This window comes from Cololabis saira, chromosome 1 (genome assembly GCF_033807715.1).
Source record: "Cololabis saira isolate AMF1-May2022 chromosome 1, fColSai1.1, whole genome shotgun sequence".
In the NCBI taxonomy this organism is placed as follows: domain Eukaryota; kingdom Metazoa; phylum Chordata; class Actinopteri; order Beloniformes; family Belonidae; genus Cololabis; species Cololabis saira.
In genome coordinates, this window is record NC_084587.1 from 6,143,656 (window position 1) to 6,162,153 (window position 18,498).

At 43.4% G+C, this 18,498-nt stretch overlaps 1 protein-coding gene across 1 annotated transcript; it reads right to left on the bottom strand.

Moving 5' to 3' along the window:
* Positions 1 to 1,010: 1,010 nt before the first annotated feature.
* utp6 (UTP6 small subunit processome component) lies at positions 1,011 to 18,236 on the bottom strand. Its single transcript, XM_061729296.1, has 19 exons — positions 18,042 to 18,236; positions 15,759 to 15,843; positions 15,638 to 15,679; positions 15,446 to 15,538; positions 14,421 to 14,468; positions 14,276 to 14,339; positions 14,084 to 14,202; positions 10,903 to 10,980; positions 10,745 to 10,826; positions 10,532 to 10,613; positions 7,991 to 8,169; positions 7,832 to 7,911; positions 7,677 to 7,754; positions 6,602 to 6,781; positions 4,395 to 4,475; positions 2,409 to 2,518; positions 2,262 to 2,328; positions 2,111 to 2,183; positions 1,011 to 1,260 (listed from the first exon to the last, which is right to left on the bottom strand). Exons 1-19 carry the CDS (start codon positions 18,131 to 18,133, stop codon positions 1,106 to 1,108), a joined length of 1,788 nt encoding a protein of 595 aa, XP_061585280.1. The 5' UTR covers positions 18,134 to 18,236; the 3' UTR covers positions 1,011 to 1,105.
* Between the last annotated feature and the right edge of the window lie 262 nt (positions 18,237 to 18,498).

Here is an 18,498-nt window from a genome sequence, read left to right on the forward strand (position 1 = left end):
GACAAACAGCCGTCTCTCTCGTTTACATCAATGGAAAAAGTAGTTTTTACTTGCTTTGCATTGAAATTTAAATCACTGGATTATTTTTGTTAAAACTTTGTATAAATAGAAAGGAACACTTGTAGTGTCGTGAGGGTGCAGCGTATTTTTATCCCCAAACTGGATCAAATCCGATCCGTACTGGCAAAACAAAGTTGGCTTGGCAGCAGGCTACATCTTTATTTATCTTATAAGGGTTAACCCAGGGTCTAAAAAAATGCATCTAGGAACAGGTTTGCCTTCCCCTGAGTTAAGCGGTGTGCTCGGGCCACACCTTCCACCTTGCTATCAGCTAAACTCATCAAAAGATCTAGTTTTTGCAGAAAACCTCAGTTTTTTAAATTCACTACACGGTACCTGAAGTTTTTTTATTCATATCTAGTTGCTGTTGATTTTCTTTGGTACAATAATTAGAAATAAAGTGATGTAAAACCCAATGTTTACAATAGAAGTGGACAGAGAGATGACAGTATTCTCCCTAGCAACGGGGGCGGGGCTTGACAAAGGGTCAATTTAACCACCGTTAGTTTCCCATGTGGCTGAATTAAACATCAACCACTTGAGGGGGGGGTTGAGTCTGCAGGTCGTATTAAAACCAGGATGATGCTCTAATGATGTAAACACTAGTATAACGTTGAAACGTAGCGCCCGGCCCCTGCAGGCCTCCTGTCGGCGTCTCATCGGGACCAGAAACACAAAACACCATCAAATGAAAAAAGTTTTAATGTTGTCAAAGTTTGTATTCTCAGAATAACATGTGGAATTAAACTCATGAAGTGAACGTGTTGGGCGTCCGTCTGGTTACTGAACAGATGCAGCCGCCTGAACGTGGAGGCTGCAGGTAAAAAACTGGAACACTGACGGAGTTTCCTGCAGGATCACCGAAGCCGCCGGTTTGGTGGGTTAGTTTCTGGTCCAGTCTGGGACCCGGTGGGAAATGTTAGCCCCTCTCTGCACCGCCGTGGGAAACGTTAGCCCCTCTCTGCACCGCCGTGGGAAACGTTAGCCCCTCTCTGCACCGCCCGGAGCCCCGGGGGGCCCGGAGCCCCGGCGGGCCCGTCGTCCCTCACAAGTGGCCCGTCTGCAGCAGCGTGTAGCGGGACGTGAAGCGCTCCACGCTGTCCCCCTCCAGGAACTTCATGGCCCTCCAGTGGATCTTACCGCAGTTCTCCGGCTGGCCGAGCGGCCCGAGCTCCTCCTGGATGTACTGCAGCCACAGATCTGCAGACGCAGGAGAGACGACATCACAACCAAACTTACTTTAGTGTCTCCTTCCCTAAAGGACTGTCTCAGAAAATTAGAATATTGTGATTTTCTGTAATGCAATTACAAAAACAAAAAAGTCATACATTCTGGATTCATTACAAATCAACTGAAATATTGCAAGCCTTTTATTATTTTAATATTGCTGATCATGGCTTACAGCTTAAGAAAACTCAAATATCCTATCTAAAAAAAATAGAATATTCTAGGAATCTTAATCTTAAACTGTAAACCATAATCAGCAATATTAAAATAATAAAAGGCTTGCAATATTTCAGTTGATTTGTAATGAATCCAGAATGTATGACTTTTTTTTTTTTTTTTTTTTTTTTTTTTTAAATTGCATTACAGAAGATAAAGAACTTTATCACAATATTCAAATTTTCCGAGACACTCATGTACATTAGTTTTCTTCTGCTTCCAAACCAGGACGGTAATTTACGAGTTCTGATGCAACAACTCGTTTTATTTAATCCTGTTTCCTTGTTTTGTATTAAAAACATAGTAAAATCCTCCAACTGCAGCAGATCTGAGTATCAGACAAAAATTATGTCGTACTATTACTTATTTAACAAAAATGAAGCCAAAAAGATAAAAAAACTAAACAAAAAACATTTGAGAAAATATAAAATACCCTCATACGCATTTATAACTCATTCCTGTGCGACTTTTATCAGTTTATCTGTTTGGGATTTGGTTTTAACTGCTGAATATTTTTTTTTTTAAAAGCTGCTAAATATGTTTTCCTGGTTATTAGCTGATGAATTGTAGTTTTTGGTCCACGGTAACGTATTTAAAGTCCCCCCACCGTCATCAGAGGTGCCGAACTCCTGCAGCGCCCGCTCGTAGCAATCCCTCAGGATGTTCATCTTTGGGTTTTCCTGGAGGGAGAGACGGTGAATTAAACACCAAAATGACTCTCTTTCTTGAGTTTATCATGTATCTCAGATGTGACGTACTTGTTCCTTCTCGATGCCGATCATGGTGGTGAAGAAAGCCTTGGACAGGGGCCGGTTTTCCTGCAGGCTACAGAGAGAGAGACGGTTAAACCAGGACTCGGAGCTCCCCTGGTGGCGGTACGACGTTACTGCAGCTCGTGCTTTTACCTGGTAAAGGTCTTCCTCGCCTTCTTGTAGCCGCCGGTGGAGAAGGACCAGTGGAGGTAGCTCTCCTTCATCTCCATGGAGACGGTGGGGACTGCAGACATCAGACCTCGCTGGGAACACGAGAATCAAAGTGTTTGTTTAATTTCAGAGGCTCAAACACTCGTAGAGGAGCCGGCACCTCGTCTGTCTGATCAGGAGCTGCAGCTGCTGCCTTTGATTTAAATCTCTCAGAACTTTATTACAAACCAAACCTCTCTATTGATTCTTTACTTTGGACTTTTCTGATGTCACTCAACAATTTGTGAAGCCGAATATTTCGTTCTACTGGTTGAAACTAAACTGTTGCCAAAGAGCCGAGGGAGACGGGATGATCTGGCCTGAACACCTCAGTATCACCTGGATGGATGGATGAATGCATGGATGGATGGATGGATGAATGCATGGATGGATAAATGGTAGAGATGCACCGATCAGGATTTTGAGGGCCGATCACCGATCTCGAAAACCAGTATCGGCCGATCCCGATTTTGCCGATCACCGATCACAGTGTGAAATCCATAAATTCGTCAATATTGTTGTCCCATGTACACGCCACTGACATTGTATTATTAGGTATCAAAATTAGGAGATTATTTGTAAACTCGGCTTATAAAGAGTAAGTGTAGTTTAGTGGCTTCAGCTTTCCTGTGGTAATAATTATGTACAACATGTGACCAACACAGACAACAGCAGACATGTCACTCTCTAAAAGTTAATACAAGTTGTAAACTATAAACCTTAGTTTTCCTGTGGAAAGAGGAATTTAATCTTAAAATAAAAATGAATTATTAAGCTTTGTGAAAGCTTTAGCGGTATGAGGAAACTCTTGTGAGTGAAGCAAAACTCTTCACACTAGAGCTCGTGAAGCTGACTGACACGACTGTCGTCCTGCGTGAGGGTTTGGACTGTAAATAGTCTGTTAAAACTCCGACGGGATTTCATCAGTGAAATATTTATGACGCAGCAGCGCGCAGCGCGGATCCAAGCTGCAAACGTGTTTAAACCCGACGTCTTCTACAACAGAAAGCGGCTGATGAGCAAAGCATATGAATTCATTACCTTACGATGTAGTTCTTTATTTTTCTTCCTGTCGTTTATAAGTCTCTGTTACAGGTGCTGCAGCTGAGCGCGTTATTGCGCGCTCCTTTTTTTTTCTCTCCCTTTTTTCTGCTGTAGCCAACTTGGAAAACTCAATATAGTCCGTGTGAAGAACTTTCAAATGTCTTATCAGCTTCATTGTGTTGAAATTCTTTTGTAACATTCCTCCTCGTGGTATCTCCTTTGGACACACTTTGCAAACTGCAAATTTGTTGTCCTTTTCAGACATTGTAAAACTCCCGCACCGGCGAGGCCAACGCCTCCTCAGGGCCGCTCGGTCTGAGATGCGGGAACGCCCGCGCGGGCAGGGGTTTGTTCTTGTAAACGTCATCAGATCGGCCGCTCTGAACTATTATTTTCCGATTTCCGATCAAAACCGATAGGGCCATTATCGGCCCGATCCCGATCAGGGGCCGATCGATCAGTGCATCTCTAATAAATAGATGGATGGATGGATGGATGGATGAATGCATGGATGAATGCGTAACGTCATTACTTTTCCTTCCTTCCTAAGGATGGATGATATGCTGTGGTTTCAGACTGATTCGTCTAAACTAAATGTTCTCTCCTGGCAGCAACGGTGGTCTGTTGTTACGACGTCTGTAATCTGATTTGCGACATGAAATAATTTTCCAAAAGCCAACGAAAAATGTTTTAAGGAAGATTTCATCTTCTTAAGGAAGATCTGGTGTTTGAACCGGTTCATTCAGTCTACATGGTTGTGAAAGAACATCATGTGGTCTGACAGTGGTGTTCTAGCAGGTCCCCACCGGCGGAGCCACCTGCAGGTTCCCACCAAACCTCCTCCCGTGGGAACAGTCCCCCCGCCCCCCGGACTGAGGAGTCTACCTTGTAGACGGCCTCCGTCTCCTCAGGACTCTGGTTGTCGGTGCTCCACTGCAGCTGCAGCTTCCACAGAGGGAGAGACTCCTGGAAGAGACGGGAGAAACATGATAGAAACATGAACCACATGAATAACATGAACGGCTGATTCACGTCCTGAAAACAGAGGGTTTTACCGGAACGGTTTGTAACATTCTCTCTCAACATGGCAAACATTCGCGCATCGAGGAGGCAAAGCGATGAATCACAACGACGGTATTCAGTTTCGTTCTTCTTCCAAACTCATCTGACGGTCTTCAACAGAACCGTGTCGTCATCTTTGTACATTTTATTTTTAAAGAGTGCTTTTCTGAATCAATGGTGCTTCACCGAACCTGTTACCATTAACGCGTCTCCCATGAATCCGTCTCTTTAAGGGAAGGCAGGTGAACGTACATTTACCTGAGACTCGTAAACACGGACTCAGAATCGTCAGATTAAACGCATATTGAAACGTAACGAATCCAAAAGAAACCAGACATCTTCCAGACATTTCTTCCTGTTAAAGGAGAGTTTTTTTCTTTCCACAGTCGCCGGGTGCTGATCAGGACGGGGGATCGTGACAAAGAGAAGTCTGTTGGTTTACTCAGCCTGGCGTTTTTTGTTTTGTTTTTTGCATTGTATTAATTTGACCCATTTATTTGATTGATTTATATTCTTGAAATCCCTAGAGACGACATTCGTAGTGATTTGGAGCAAATAAAACCAGGTTGGATGCATAGATGGATGGATTGGTGTTGAATCCCACCTCTCTGCCATGAAGTCCAAGTTTCCCTCTGGGTTTCTTTTAAGAGGTTCACGAGTTTACGGAGTTAATCTGGCTAATTAATCTGGTTAATTAATCCCGTCCTCAGCAGCAACAACCCCCCCCGGCACAACAGCTGCTCTGTTCACCGCCACCAGCCGACGGTGTTTTTGATGTTGCATCCGAGCTCTGCAGCTCGAGTAAACGCTTATGATAGAACTGGGTTCGGTCGTAACTGGGTCAAGGAGACGACCCACTTCCACACCGGCGCCGGCGCCGTGGCGTTCACGCTGGAAACATGCAGGCCGGTCTTACTGAGTCTCCAGCTGAGAGGAAAGCAATTACACCCACACCTGGACCGCAGGCGTGAGAGGAAACCGTGGAGTCCAGGATCTCTGGACTAATTAACGGGGTCAGAGTGTGTGTGTGTGTGTGTGTGTGTGTGTGTGTGTGTGTGTGCGCGCGTGTGTGTGTGTGTGTTAAGGATGGGCGGTATGGACTAAAAAACGTATCACGATCATTTCTGGCATTTATCCCGATAACGATAAAAATGACGATGAAAAAAATACCAATTCATCTCCACCTTTTTAACTATAAATCTATCTCACTCTCAGATCCGCCATGTTTGTTACACAAAAACGTATCAACGGGAATTTATCTTTCTTTCTTTCTGGCTCATATCTATCTATCTATCTATCTATCTTTCTTACTTTCTTTCTTGCTCATTTCTTTCTTTCTTTCTTGCTCATTTCTTTCTTTCTTTCTTGCTCATTTCTTTCTTTCTTTCTTGCTCATTTCTTACTTTCTTTCTTGCTCATTTCTTACTTTCTTTCTTTCTTTCTTGCTCATTTCTTTCTTTCTTGCTCATTTCTTTCTTTCTTGCTCATTTCTTTCTTTCTTGCTCATTTCTTTCTTTCTTTCTTTCTTTCTTGCTCATTTCTTTCTTTCTTGCTCCTTCCTTCCTTCCTTCCTTCCTTCCTTCCTTCCTTCCTTCCTTCCTTCCTTCCTTCCTTCCTTCCTTCCTTCCTTCCTTCCTTCCTTCCTTCCTTCCTTCCTTCCTTCCTTCCTTCCTTCCTTCCTTCCTTCCTTCCTTCCTTCCTTCCTTCCTTCCTTCCTTCCTTCCTTCCTTCCTTCCTTCCTTCCTTCCTTCCTTCCTTCCTTCCTTCCTTCCTTCCTTCCTTCCTTCCTTCCTTCCTTCCTTCCTTCCTTCCTTCCTTCCTTCCTTCCTTCCTTCCTTCCTTCCTTCCTTCCTTCCCGTACGTTGTGCGTGGATTTAACACAGAACCATAAATCAGCTTTACACAAAAATGTCATCAACAGGAATTTATCGTTTTTACCACGAGATGACAAATTCTTACCGTGGAGAATTTTTTTGACGGTTTATCGTGAACGGTAAAATATCACCCATTCCTAGTGTGTGTGTTCCTACCTTGGGATCAACATGCGTCAGCGCCTCCTGGAACAGCCGGTCCAGCTCTCTGCTCTCCAGCTGTATGAGTGTCTGCAGACTGAGGCTCCACGCGGCCACCGAGCCGCCGTGTCGCTCCACCATCGCCGTGGCAACGCGGGCCGCCGCCTCCGCGTCCCCAGACGACAACAGGACCTGCAGCTGCTCAGAGGGAGAACACGCCGTTGGTTTTCACGCAACAAGACAACACGAGACCCTTAAACCACCCGTCCTACGTTGGTTCTGTCTTAACGGGTTTTACCAGAACAGAACGGTGAAAGACCCAGCAGATCTCACTAAATTCGCTTTCGTCAACGAAAAATTATGACTAAATATCGTTGTCAACGAACCTTTATCACCCGAGGAAAACGAGACGAGACGCAACGAAAATGCTGCTACGATAATTAAATATATGATGCAATATCAGAGGAATGTGTCGTACAAAAAGTAAAAGATGGGGAGAAATGTGGAAAAATAAATATGTTGTAAACTCAAATTAGAGTCTTCTGTATCTGGAATGAATGTATTCTTGAGTCTATAAGGTAACAATAATATAATAATAAGATAACCTTGTTTGAATTGTAAAATGGGTTTGGATAAATACAATCTTTGACTAAAACTAGACTAAAATGCTCAGACTTTTAGTCGACTGAAACTTGACACGACTGAAAGGAGAATGAACGTGACTAAAACTAAAGTTGAAACAGGCTAACAAAAACAACTCTACAGCCAATGGAGTAAGGAAGATTTTCTTGTCTAGAACTCTAAAAACCAAAATAGTCTGAAACAGTCGTTATTTTTTTTTTTAAACAAGACTTTTTAACTTTCTAAGGAATGAGTTTTTGAAGTGCATGATTTTTAGATGAATGAATACCTCTTCCATGGTTGAATTAAATAAGACTAACATGCTCAGACTTTTAGTCGACTGAAACTTGACACAACTAAAGAGGATGTGACTAAACGACTAAACGTGACTAAAACTAATAAAAACTAAAATGATAGCTGGACCCAAAGACTAGACTAAAACAAAAATTGAAACTAAAACACGACGTCTCACCCAGCTCTTGTAGAAATCCTCCTTGAGCTTCGAGGCGTTGTGAGCGCGCTGCAGAACTCCCAGCATCCTCTCCTGCCTCTGACATGATAAAAAATGAAGACAGGCGTCAGGATTGGCTGTAACCACGGAGACGGCGAGGTGGGCGTGTCACAAACCTTCTCCTGCAGCTGCTGCACGTTGGTCCTCCTCTTCACCCTCTCCATGCAGAACGCCGCGTAGCAGCTCCACATCGGTTCTGAAAGACCAGCAGGACCGGTTAGATCCAGGCGGCAGCGGCGGCGGCTGGTCACGTGACCTGGGAACGCGGCTCCTACCTGAGTCCAGGGTCTTGACTCCCTCCTCGTACACCTGGCAGCAGCGCTCCTCCCGCCGGTTGATGTCGGAGGCGCGACCGCTGGCCGTCTGCAGCTCCCCCCCCGCCCCCGGGGCCTCAAGCTCCCGCTTCGCCATGAAGTCCCACGTCAGGCTGTCGGTCGTGTAGTTGGTCTGCAGGCTGGAGGAGCAGAGGATGCTGGGTAAAACTGACCGCTTTGAAAGTCTGAGACTTTAGACTACAAAATCAGGGGCCTCATTTATAAAAGAGTGCGTAGGATTCATACTAAAAGTGCACGTGCGCTCAAAAGCTGAAAATGGCATGCGCACAAAAACATCCTGATTTATAAAACCGTGTGCACGCACACTTGCACGCAATGTTCTCTTTATAAATCAGTCCAGCTGGAAGGTTGCCCACGTGAATTTGCCTCATATCCCGCCCTCTACACGCCCACTTTGTACCATGAATGGTGAATGCAAAGTACTTCATGACTGTATTTGCATATGAATGAGCCTGCTGAGCATGCGCAGCGGCCACCTGCAGACTTTCTGCTGCGCGTCAGGAATAATGAGACGTGTCGAGCCACCGTGCCACTAAATTCCACGGAGACTGAGATGGAGATGTTTGTGGATGAGGTGGAGGCAGGAAAACCACATTATTTGGTGATCACAGTAGTGGCACTAATCACAAAAAAAAATAAAGCGAGTGAGTGGCAGCACGTCATTGCTGCTGTAAACGCTGTGAGTGCCACGGACAGATCTGTGGCAGAAATAAAAAAGTAGTGGTGCGATCTGAAGGTGGAGGCCAAGAGGAGAGTGGCCCGGTGTCTTACAGGTGTCGTGCCAAAAAGTGATTGCCTGCCAGAATCTGATTTCTGGCCGCGGGAGCGCGCACAGCAGCCCGTTGAGAGAGAGCGCTAAAACATCAGATTATGAAGCTCAAGAATGAGATCAAGTCATATTTAGGCAGAAACAACTTTTCATTAACTGTATTTGGCCTTCAATCAATGTTTGGCAGGTGAAAAGACCCATTTTCAGGGGAGAAATCAGATTATTTTTGGCACAACACCGGCTCGGCGTGTCCTGGCACCGCGGCTGCAGCACCAGCAGCACCAGAGCGTCCCAAGCGCATGTGCACCTGGAAGTGGCCGCGTCCTGACTGACGCTGTGCTTCAAACACAGAGACACAATCAGAGCTATTATATTATAAGTCTGATATGTGATGACTAAAAGATGATTAAAAGTATGACATGAATCTGGCTTCATTTCACCACCTCACCGCCTGCGTCGCCAATTCCCCAGATCTTCAGACTGTTCATGCACTAGGATCAGGAAGTTTACGTAGAGATACACACATTTTTCCGTTATTTATTTATTTTTTTAAATCCCAACCTTTGCGTAGGTGGCGTGCGCATCTTTCAAGCCCTGTTTTGTGCGCACGCAAGCTTTACAAATGAGGCCCCAGATTATTAGTAAAACTGTAATTTGAGGAAAAGGATGTTGGTTCCATCACTACGTTGATAATGGTTAGTGTTTGATGTTTTAGGATTTTATTGATCTTATTTAGCCTTTAATTGATGGTTTTGTATCCTTTTGCTCGTCTTTCTTCAACCGTCTCAACCTCCAACCGTCCCGAGTCTCGTTCTTCCAGACATTTCTTCCTGTTAAAGGGACTTTTTTCTTTCCACAGTCGCCGGGTGCTTGATCAGGACGGGGGATTGTGACGAAGAGAAGTCTGGTTTCCTCAGCCTGGCAGTTTTTGTTCTTTTTTGCTTTGTAATAATTTGACTAATTTGGATCGAGTTGGTTTTATATTCTTACTTTCTTTGAGACAACATTCGTAGTGGAAATAAAACCAGGATGGATGGATGGATAGATGAATGCATGGATAGATGGATGAATGCATGAATGAATGCATGAATGGATAGATGAATAGATGGATGAATGCATGAATGCATGCATGAATGGATGAATGAATGGATGGATGGATGGATGGATGGATGGATGAATGCATGAATGGATGGATGGATGGATGGATAGATAGATGAATGCATGAATGGATGAATGAATGGATGGATGGATAAATGGACGAATTCATACATGGATGGATGGATGGATGGATGGATGGATGGATTGATGGGCCGAGACAAACCTTCCTCTTACGGGACAGTAAAGTTTATCTTGATCCCGTTCGAGCATCAAAAACCGACAGATATAAGGAGTTAAAACTTCATCGTTACAGTCGGTGTCTCTAACAGATACTGACGATAATATTGTGACTTTTGGGCAAAAGTCAAACACGTTTCCTCATTTCTGAATCCAGCTGCAGGTTGGCGAGTGATCTGAAGATATGTCGTCTCTGTTTTGATCCAAACAGGGTTTCTTACTGATTCATGAATCAGAAGTTCAGACTATAAACTTGCAGATTCTGAGACTTTTCTCTTAACCTCACGACCAGAACCAGCACCGCGGGCTGCTCTGTTACCCCCTAAACGACCCGGACCCCCGTCAGAACCAGAACCAGAGGAAGGTCGTCGTCTTACTCCTGCAGGATCTGCTCCCGGAGCTCTTTGGTGAAGTCGAATATCTCTGCGATGTTCAGGAGTGAGATGACAAACTCTGCTTCTGTGGGACGAAACAGCAAAGTTCTGGTTACCAGCCAGGTCCAGACCCGGTACCGGTCACACCGGAGCACCAGGAGCACCAGGAGCACCGGAGCACCGGAGCACCAGAGCAAACGGAGCACCGGAGCTCACCTCGGATCTTCCCTGCCGCGTCTCGGTACACGACCTCGGCCAGCTTCCCGCTCAGGATCTCCGGGGAAAACTCGTACTCGCCCTGGAACAAACGAAGCGTGAGAAACCGTCCCGCCGGGCTCGGGTCACCCCACCAGTACCGGTGCCGCTGAACTCACCAGGTCCATCTCCGCCTTCTCCAGCTCCACCTGCTGCTTCCTCAGCTTCTCACAGTGCAGCAGCTCCATCCGGAAGTACTGACGAGGAAAAAGACAACGCTCGTCACACGTTCAGCCACCCGGCACGACGGCAAAGGCGTGCGTATTAGGGATGCCCCGATACTAGGGATGGGCGGTATGGACTAAAAAATGTATCACGATCATTTCTGGCATTTATCCCGATAACGATAAAAATGATGATAAAAAAAATACCAATTCAACTCCACCTTTTCAACTATAAATCTATCTCACTCTCAGATCCACCATGTTTGTTACACAAAAACCTCATCAACGGGAATTTATCCTTCTTTCTTTCTTTCTTTCTTTCTTTCTGGCTCATTTCCTCCTTCCTTCCTTCCTTCCTCCCTTCTCCCCTTTCTCCCTTTCTCCCTTCCTTCCTTCCTTCTTTTTTCCCTTCCTTCCTTCCTTCCTTTTCTCCCTTCCTCCTGCTCTCTCTCTCCTTCCTTCCTTCCTTCCTTCCTTCCTTCCTTTTCTCCCTTCCTCCTGCTCTCTCCTTCCTTCCTTCCTTCCTTCCTTCCTTCCTTCCTTCCTTCCTTCCTTTTCTCCCTTCCTCCTGCTCTCTCTCTCTCCTTCCTTCCTTCCTTCCTTCCTTCCTTCCTTCCTTCCTTCCTTCCTTCCTTCCTTCCTTCCTTCCTTCCTTCCTTCCTTCCTTCCTTCCTTCCTTCCTTCCTTCCTTCCTTCCTTCCTTCCTTCCTTCCTTCCTTCCTTCCTTCCTTCCTTCCTTCCTTCCTTCCTTCCTTCCTTCCTTCACATGGATTTAACACAGAACCATAAATCAGTTTTACACAAAAACATCATCAATGGGAATTTATCGTGTTTACCGTGAGATACAAATTGTTACCGTGGGGATTTTTTTGACGGTAAATCGTGAACGGTAAAATATCACCCATTCCTACCCGATACCGATACTGCTCTCATAGACTCGTACTCGCAAAAACTCTCCGATACCACGCACCGATACCACTTCCTTGTTGTAGTTACTGATTAGTGACTCTAGGGGGAGATGTGGAGCTGCAGTCAGCGTGGTGATGAGAAGAGAGTGACTGTGTTTCCATGCATCAATAACCCTTTTCTAACCGGAATATTGGCAATAACCTGGTTGTGCACGGCCATGTAAACACCAATAACTGCTTTGAATAACCGCAATTTGCTCATATTCGGGTTTTTAAAAACCCGAATATGAGCCCTGGGTTACTCCTTTTCTAACCCGAATATTTGGTCATCCCTAAAGCCTGATTTAAGGTTCTGCGTTAAACCAACGCAGAGCCTACGCCGTTTACGTGACGCTGTCGTGAACCTTCGGACTTCTCCGTTTTCTCCATTTCTCCGCGGTGCAGTACCCCCCCAGAGCGCTAGTTGATACTTTGTTTAGCTTCCGGTTTTTCTGGTCACAGTGAATCAAAGAGATAAGGACAACTATTGTGCAAAAAAACAAACCCCCCCCCCCAAAAAAAGAAATCAGACACACACGAAGAAAAGAGCTGCTTCATGAACCGGAAATGCGTTGCTACGAAGCGAACCAATCACAGCCCTCTCGGTCGGCGTTGGGTAGGGCTGGGCGATTTTGGACAAAAATAAAATCCCGATTTTTTTCTCTGAAAACCCGATTTTCGATTTCGATTTCGATTTTTTTGGTAAAACTACAAAAGACAATGGAATAAATTGTTTCAAATATTTATTATTTATTATATTTATTATTTATTATTTATTTTTAAAGAAAAATAGCAAACAAATTTCCCTATTGGGAATGAAGTGCAATTGAAAGACACTGTAAATTCTCCTTGAGTTTTGTAAAGTGACAACATTTACAATTTTCTTGACCAAACAAAGATGACTAGACGAGCTCTGTCTGTAATGCAGCCAGCTGCAAAAAAGGAAAATCGATTTTCCGATTTTCCTTTTTTTAACATCGATTGTGATTAATAAATCCGATTTAGATTTAAAATCGATTAATCGCACAGCCCTAGCGTTGGGTCTGCGTCACCTCGACGCGTAGTTACATATTTTGGGAGGTAACGTCAGGCTACGGCGTAGCTACGGAGAGACTCCCACGTAGCCGCGTACCGTACGGTGTGGGTTTAATGCAGAACCAGAATTCAGCCTTAACGGGATAATCCCCATCAAAAGGAACAGGAATTTGTTTTCTGCACATGTTCTTTTCACAAGGAATCCTGGTCTTTTGAGTCCAGGAAGTTCTTATAAACACGGAGAAACCAAGACCAGGAGGAGACTAATCACTTCATAAATGTAATGAAGGATATGAACATTTCTGCATTTGTAGACGGTAGAAAGTACCGGGATAGAAGATTTACAAGAAGGTGAACGAAAAGTTGCGCGAAGCAGCATTTGTACAAACGCCAGACCAGATCAAGCTCCGCTGGAAGACGCTGAAAAAGGAGAACTACAGGGAAGAGAAACAAAAAAGGGTACCAGCAGGTCCGATTATCCGTCGTGCTGCTGTTATTGTTGTTGTTTTGGATTTGGATACAGGAAGTAGAAATGACGGGAATTGCGTTATGTCGTTCTCCGTGCGTCGCTGGTTTGATCCAGATATCCCAAATGATTCATTACCATGTATACAGGGAGAACCCTGTTTGCTCACGCATGGAAACACATTATTCCCAATGTTTCAGTAACCGGAATATTGACCTTAACCCAAATTTTGACTGCATGTAAACTTAGTCAATGATACCCATGCCTGGTTGTTTTTGTGGTAGAAGTATCGGTACTTGGTATCGGCAAGTACACAAATTAAAATACTCGGGGCATCCCTAGTATTATTATTTTATTTTATATTATTTTTTATTTTATATATATATATATATTATATTTTATTTATTATTTATTTATTTATTATTTTATTTTTATTATATTTATTTATACATTTTTTTTTTTATTTATTTATTTTTTTTTTTAGCCTTAATCCTTGAACTTTTATCTTTTTATAAATTTTATATTGTATGTCAGGGTGCATTGGTCTCCCAGTTTTTATTTGTTTATTACGCTTATTTTTCAATCAAAATGTCAAAGCACCTTGTATTTCATGTACCTGGACGAAAGGTGCTATATAAATAAAATTTGATTGATTGATTGATTGATTGATAGTCCGTCCGGTTCTCACCTCCTGGTAAACCTTGTGGCTGGTCGGGTGGAACCGCAGCGCCCGCAGGAACAGGTGTCGGGCGCTCTCCGACGAGCTCCGGTCCTCCAGTTCAGACTTGGCTGCCATGATCCACAGAGCTGGAGGAGACGCAGGGTCGGTTAATCTGAGCTCACAGTTCAACAAATACACTACGATTTCAGCTCAACGCACCTGGTTTGTCCGGGTGGATGGCCAGCAGAGACGAGAACACCTTGCTGATCTCACCTTTGGTGGCCTGGCCAGGGAAACCGGACACGAGTCGTTAATAAAACGCTTAAATCCTGAGCCGGAGGCGAGGGAAGACGACTTTACGTACCCATTTCTTACAGAAGGCAACATGCGAGAGCCAAAGCTTCATGTCGTCCTGGAGGAAAAAGGGGGAAAAGTTGAATTTATACTTTAAAAGCAACATTTTTGAAAGGATGAAATACTATTTTTACAATCTCGGATGACGCTGAAATTACGTAAACTACAATTTTGCTCACGCAAAAGACAATAACAGTGAATAAAAGAGCCGATCGCTTATTAATGAGGGTCTATTCTTCTACTTTATTGTCTTATTTCAGTTTAAAATGCAGGCGTTAAAGCGACTCGGTGGAGCAATACCACTTCTGACCACACAAGGGCAGAATATCGGGAATATCCTGGAGGAAAAAAAGGGGAAAAATTGAATTTATACTTCAAAAGCAACATTTTTGAGAGCAAAAATACGCTGAAATGATGTCAGCTACAATTTCGTTGACGCAAAAGACAATAACAGTGAATAAAAGTGCAGAGTGGTTATTAATGAAGGTTTATTCTTCTATTTTATTGTCTAATTTCAATTTAAAGTGCAGGCGTTAAAGCGACTCGGTGGAGCAATATCCCTTCAGACCACACGAGGGCAGAATATCGGGAATATCCTTGAGGAAAAAAGGGGAAAAGTTGAATTTATACTTCAAAAGCAACATTTTTGAAAGGATGAAATACTATTTTTATAATATCGGATGACTCTGAAATGACACAAACTACAATTTTGCTCAAGCAAAAGACAATAACAGTGAATAAAAGTGCTGATCGGTTATTAATGAAGGTTTATTCTTCTACTTTATTGTCTTATTTCAGTTTAAAACGCAGGCGTTAAAGCGACTCGGTGGAGCAATACCACTTCTGACCACATGAGGGCAGAATATCGGGGGGAAAGTTCGTGTGGCGAGGAGAAATCGGGGGACAGAAGTTCAGGGCTCTGCATGTGCTGCCAGTACCGACCAGGGAAGAACGGAGAGAGAACCGCATCGGTTCCAGCACCACCTGATACCGATCGGATCCAATCTGATCGGATCATATCTGATCTGATCGTACCTTCCACTTCTTGGTGGCCCGTCTGAAGATGCTGTTGATCCTGTGGATGATGGGGAACTCCACCTCCTCCCTCTTGAACTGGTAGTGGACGTGCTGCGAGCGACAGAATGATCGACAGATGTAACGTGAAGAGAAACGACACAGATTAACAGGAAAGAAAATGAAACGTGGGGTTCCCCGGAGGTTCCTTACTGCTCTTCTCTTCTTGATCAGCTCCAGAACGTTGATCTCATACTGGAATTGAAAGTAAACATTCAGGTAAAACCATCGGATGAAGGTTGGGAGGAGATCTGTTATCGTGTTGACCTGCTACCTGGACGTAGGCGATGAAGTCGTCCTTGTTCACGATCAGCCGGTGGAGCTTGTACTCCAGAGCCGTGACTCTCTTCACTATCGATCTAAAGACATCGGAAGATAAAAACGTGAACCTGGTTTCACCGACTTCGCTTTACTGGAACAGAATACTGCAGGATTGTTCTGGCCCGGAGACAGTTCTTTGTCAGTGGAAACAGAAAACCCGGTTCTAAACTCAGCCCCGGAACCAGTTTGGTGGAAAAGGGGTAACAGTTTTACCCCGAAGAAAAGAAGTTACTCTTTCAGAAAGGTTCAGTTATTGATCCGGATTGGGTAAAGTGAGACTGAAAATAAAACTGGGGTCGTAAACATCAACTACGTCACTGAAACGCAGGTAAATCGTCAGGTTAATTAGGGAAACGAGGCTCTGATTTGTTGACGTGGTTTGTTTCCGGATGGGTCCAGAGCGACGGATGCATTGTGGGTCGCTCCAGTCAGCTGACAACCCGAAGACGCTCCTGTCTAGTCTACTTTATCGATTTAAAGCAAAGAGCCTCACAGAACTCAAGAGAAAACAACATGTTAGAATCAAATGTAAAAATAATATGTTAAAATTACAAAACTGTTGGAATAAAACCCTCAACTTGAGACAAAAGCAAAGAAGAAGGCATGAAGGAGGCCCAAAATCTCCATCGCCCCTCGTTTTAAATATTGCTCGGGGCAGGACTGCACAATATCGATATTTTATCCAATATACAGTTTAATCCAATACTTCATCCCTGACAGGAAACTCAGGGATAAGTAGTTTTTAAACTCACGTGCAGAGACTAAAAGAGCAAATCAGGATTTGTCGCATAACATGTGAGAAATAAAGCATCTTGTTTGTGTTTTATAGTAAATGATGGATGCAAACACTAAAAAAACTAAAATATAAAAGTTTAATTTCAGAAAAAATGTTATTAGATAAGAAAATAAACTTTATCCCTGCGAGAAATGCAACAATTATTCAAATTTGACCTATAAAGTTAAATTAAGTTACCCAAAAAGCAGGTAAAATGTGTGTGAGGTAGACAGACAGATATTGCACATATCTGTCTGTCTACCTCACACACATTTTATCTGCTTTTTTGCACTGTTTTTTTCTCTTGCACTACCTCTACTTCCATTCCAATGTACTGTATATATCTCGTAATCAGTGGTGGACAGTAACGGAGTAAATTTACTTGAGTACTGTACTTAAGTACATATCCAGAGGATTTGTACTTTACTTGAGTATTAGATTTCTTTGGTACTTATTACTCTTACTTGAATACATTTCCAAGACAAATATTTTTACTTTTACTCGAGTAAATTTCTAGGAAGGCTGAAAAGTACTAGTTACTTTCAGGTCTGCTCTTTTTTCTTCTTCCCTAAAATCCTATTGGAAACAAGCTGTTTTTGTCAAAGGAGGAGACCTATCACAGTGCACGCTCTCCACTGGGATGTAGTAAAGCAGAAATACGTCAAGCCTCCTCAAAACGATACCGCCAAAGTAGCCTGCGTTTGTCAAGACAGAGCTGCAACAAGTCAAGACAGAGCCGCAACAATTAATTTAGAAAAAATATAGTAATTTACTGATGTGGAAAATAAGAAATTTACTCTTACTCTTACTCTTAATTTTACTTAAAGTAAATTTAAAAGCATTTACTTTTGGATACTTAAGTACCTTTAAAAGCAAGTAATTTTCTACTCTTACTCAAGTAATATTTTGACTGAGCTACTTTTACTTGTAACGGAGTAAATTTTGACCAGTAGTATTTGTACTCTTACTCAAGTACTGGGGTCGAGTACTCTGTCCACCTATGCTCGTAATTATATATATTTTTTACCCCTCCCCTGCGTGTGTGTGTTAAGTGCACTGCTGCTAAACAAAGTGAGTTTCCCCATTGAGGGAGAAATAAAGGATTATCTTATCTTATCTTAGATTTTTCATGATGAAGCTTGGAAATGTATTGATTGATAAGCTATTCTTTCTCTTTTTTTACTTTTTTTGATATTGATATTTTGATATTGTGAGATGAAAACGACTCCAGGTTTATCCTCAGGTTCTCATCACCAAAACAAGATGATGTTATTGATCCACCTGGAGGCATGTTGATGTCGTGACGTCACGAGTGATGATCACAACTATAGCAACCACGTGTGTGACCCAGACAAAGGTAAAGGTGGTCGAAGCAAAGCCATTATTAGATTATTAGAGTCCCACATGAGGTCCTACGGAACTTGGGAGCTGATCCCAGACCAACCCAGGACCAGAACCTACTTGACTTCCTTCTTGGTGAACAGGCCGACCCGCTCCAGCTGCTCCAGCTCTGGGATCCGGTCCTCGATCCGCTGCTGCACGATCTCCGCCATCCCGGCTGTTTAGTTCAGCTCCAAACCAGAAATATCAGAGAAATAAGCGAAAACTGCGAGGAAACCACGAACACACCGGAACCGCCTCCCTCACGTGTGCGGGAGCTGGTGTTCGGCGGAAATACGTCCGACCGGAAACACGAGCAAAGGTGGAAAACGTGTTTTATACAAGCTGCTAGTAGAGGAAATACAATATAAGAAATAGAACATTATGGGAGGTATCATGAACAAGAGACATATACACAAAAAATAAGGTAGACAAGTAAAATTAATAACAAAAAAAACTGTAAGGCTGCCTTTGGCAGTGTAGAATAATTATTAAATTCTGGGAAGAGATAAGAGTCATCATCGAAAAGATATTTTCT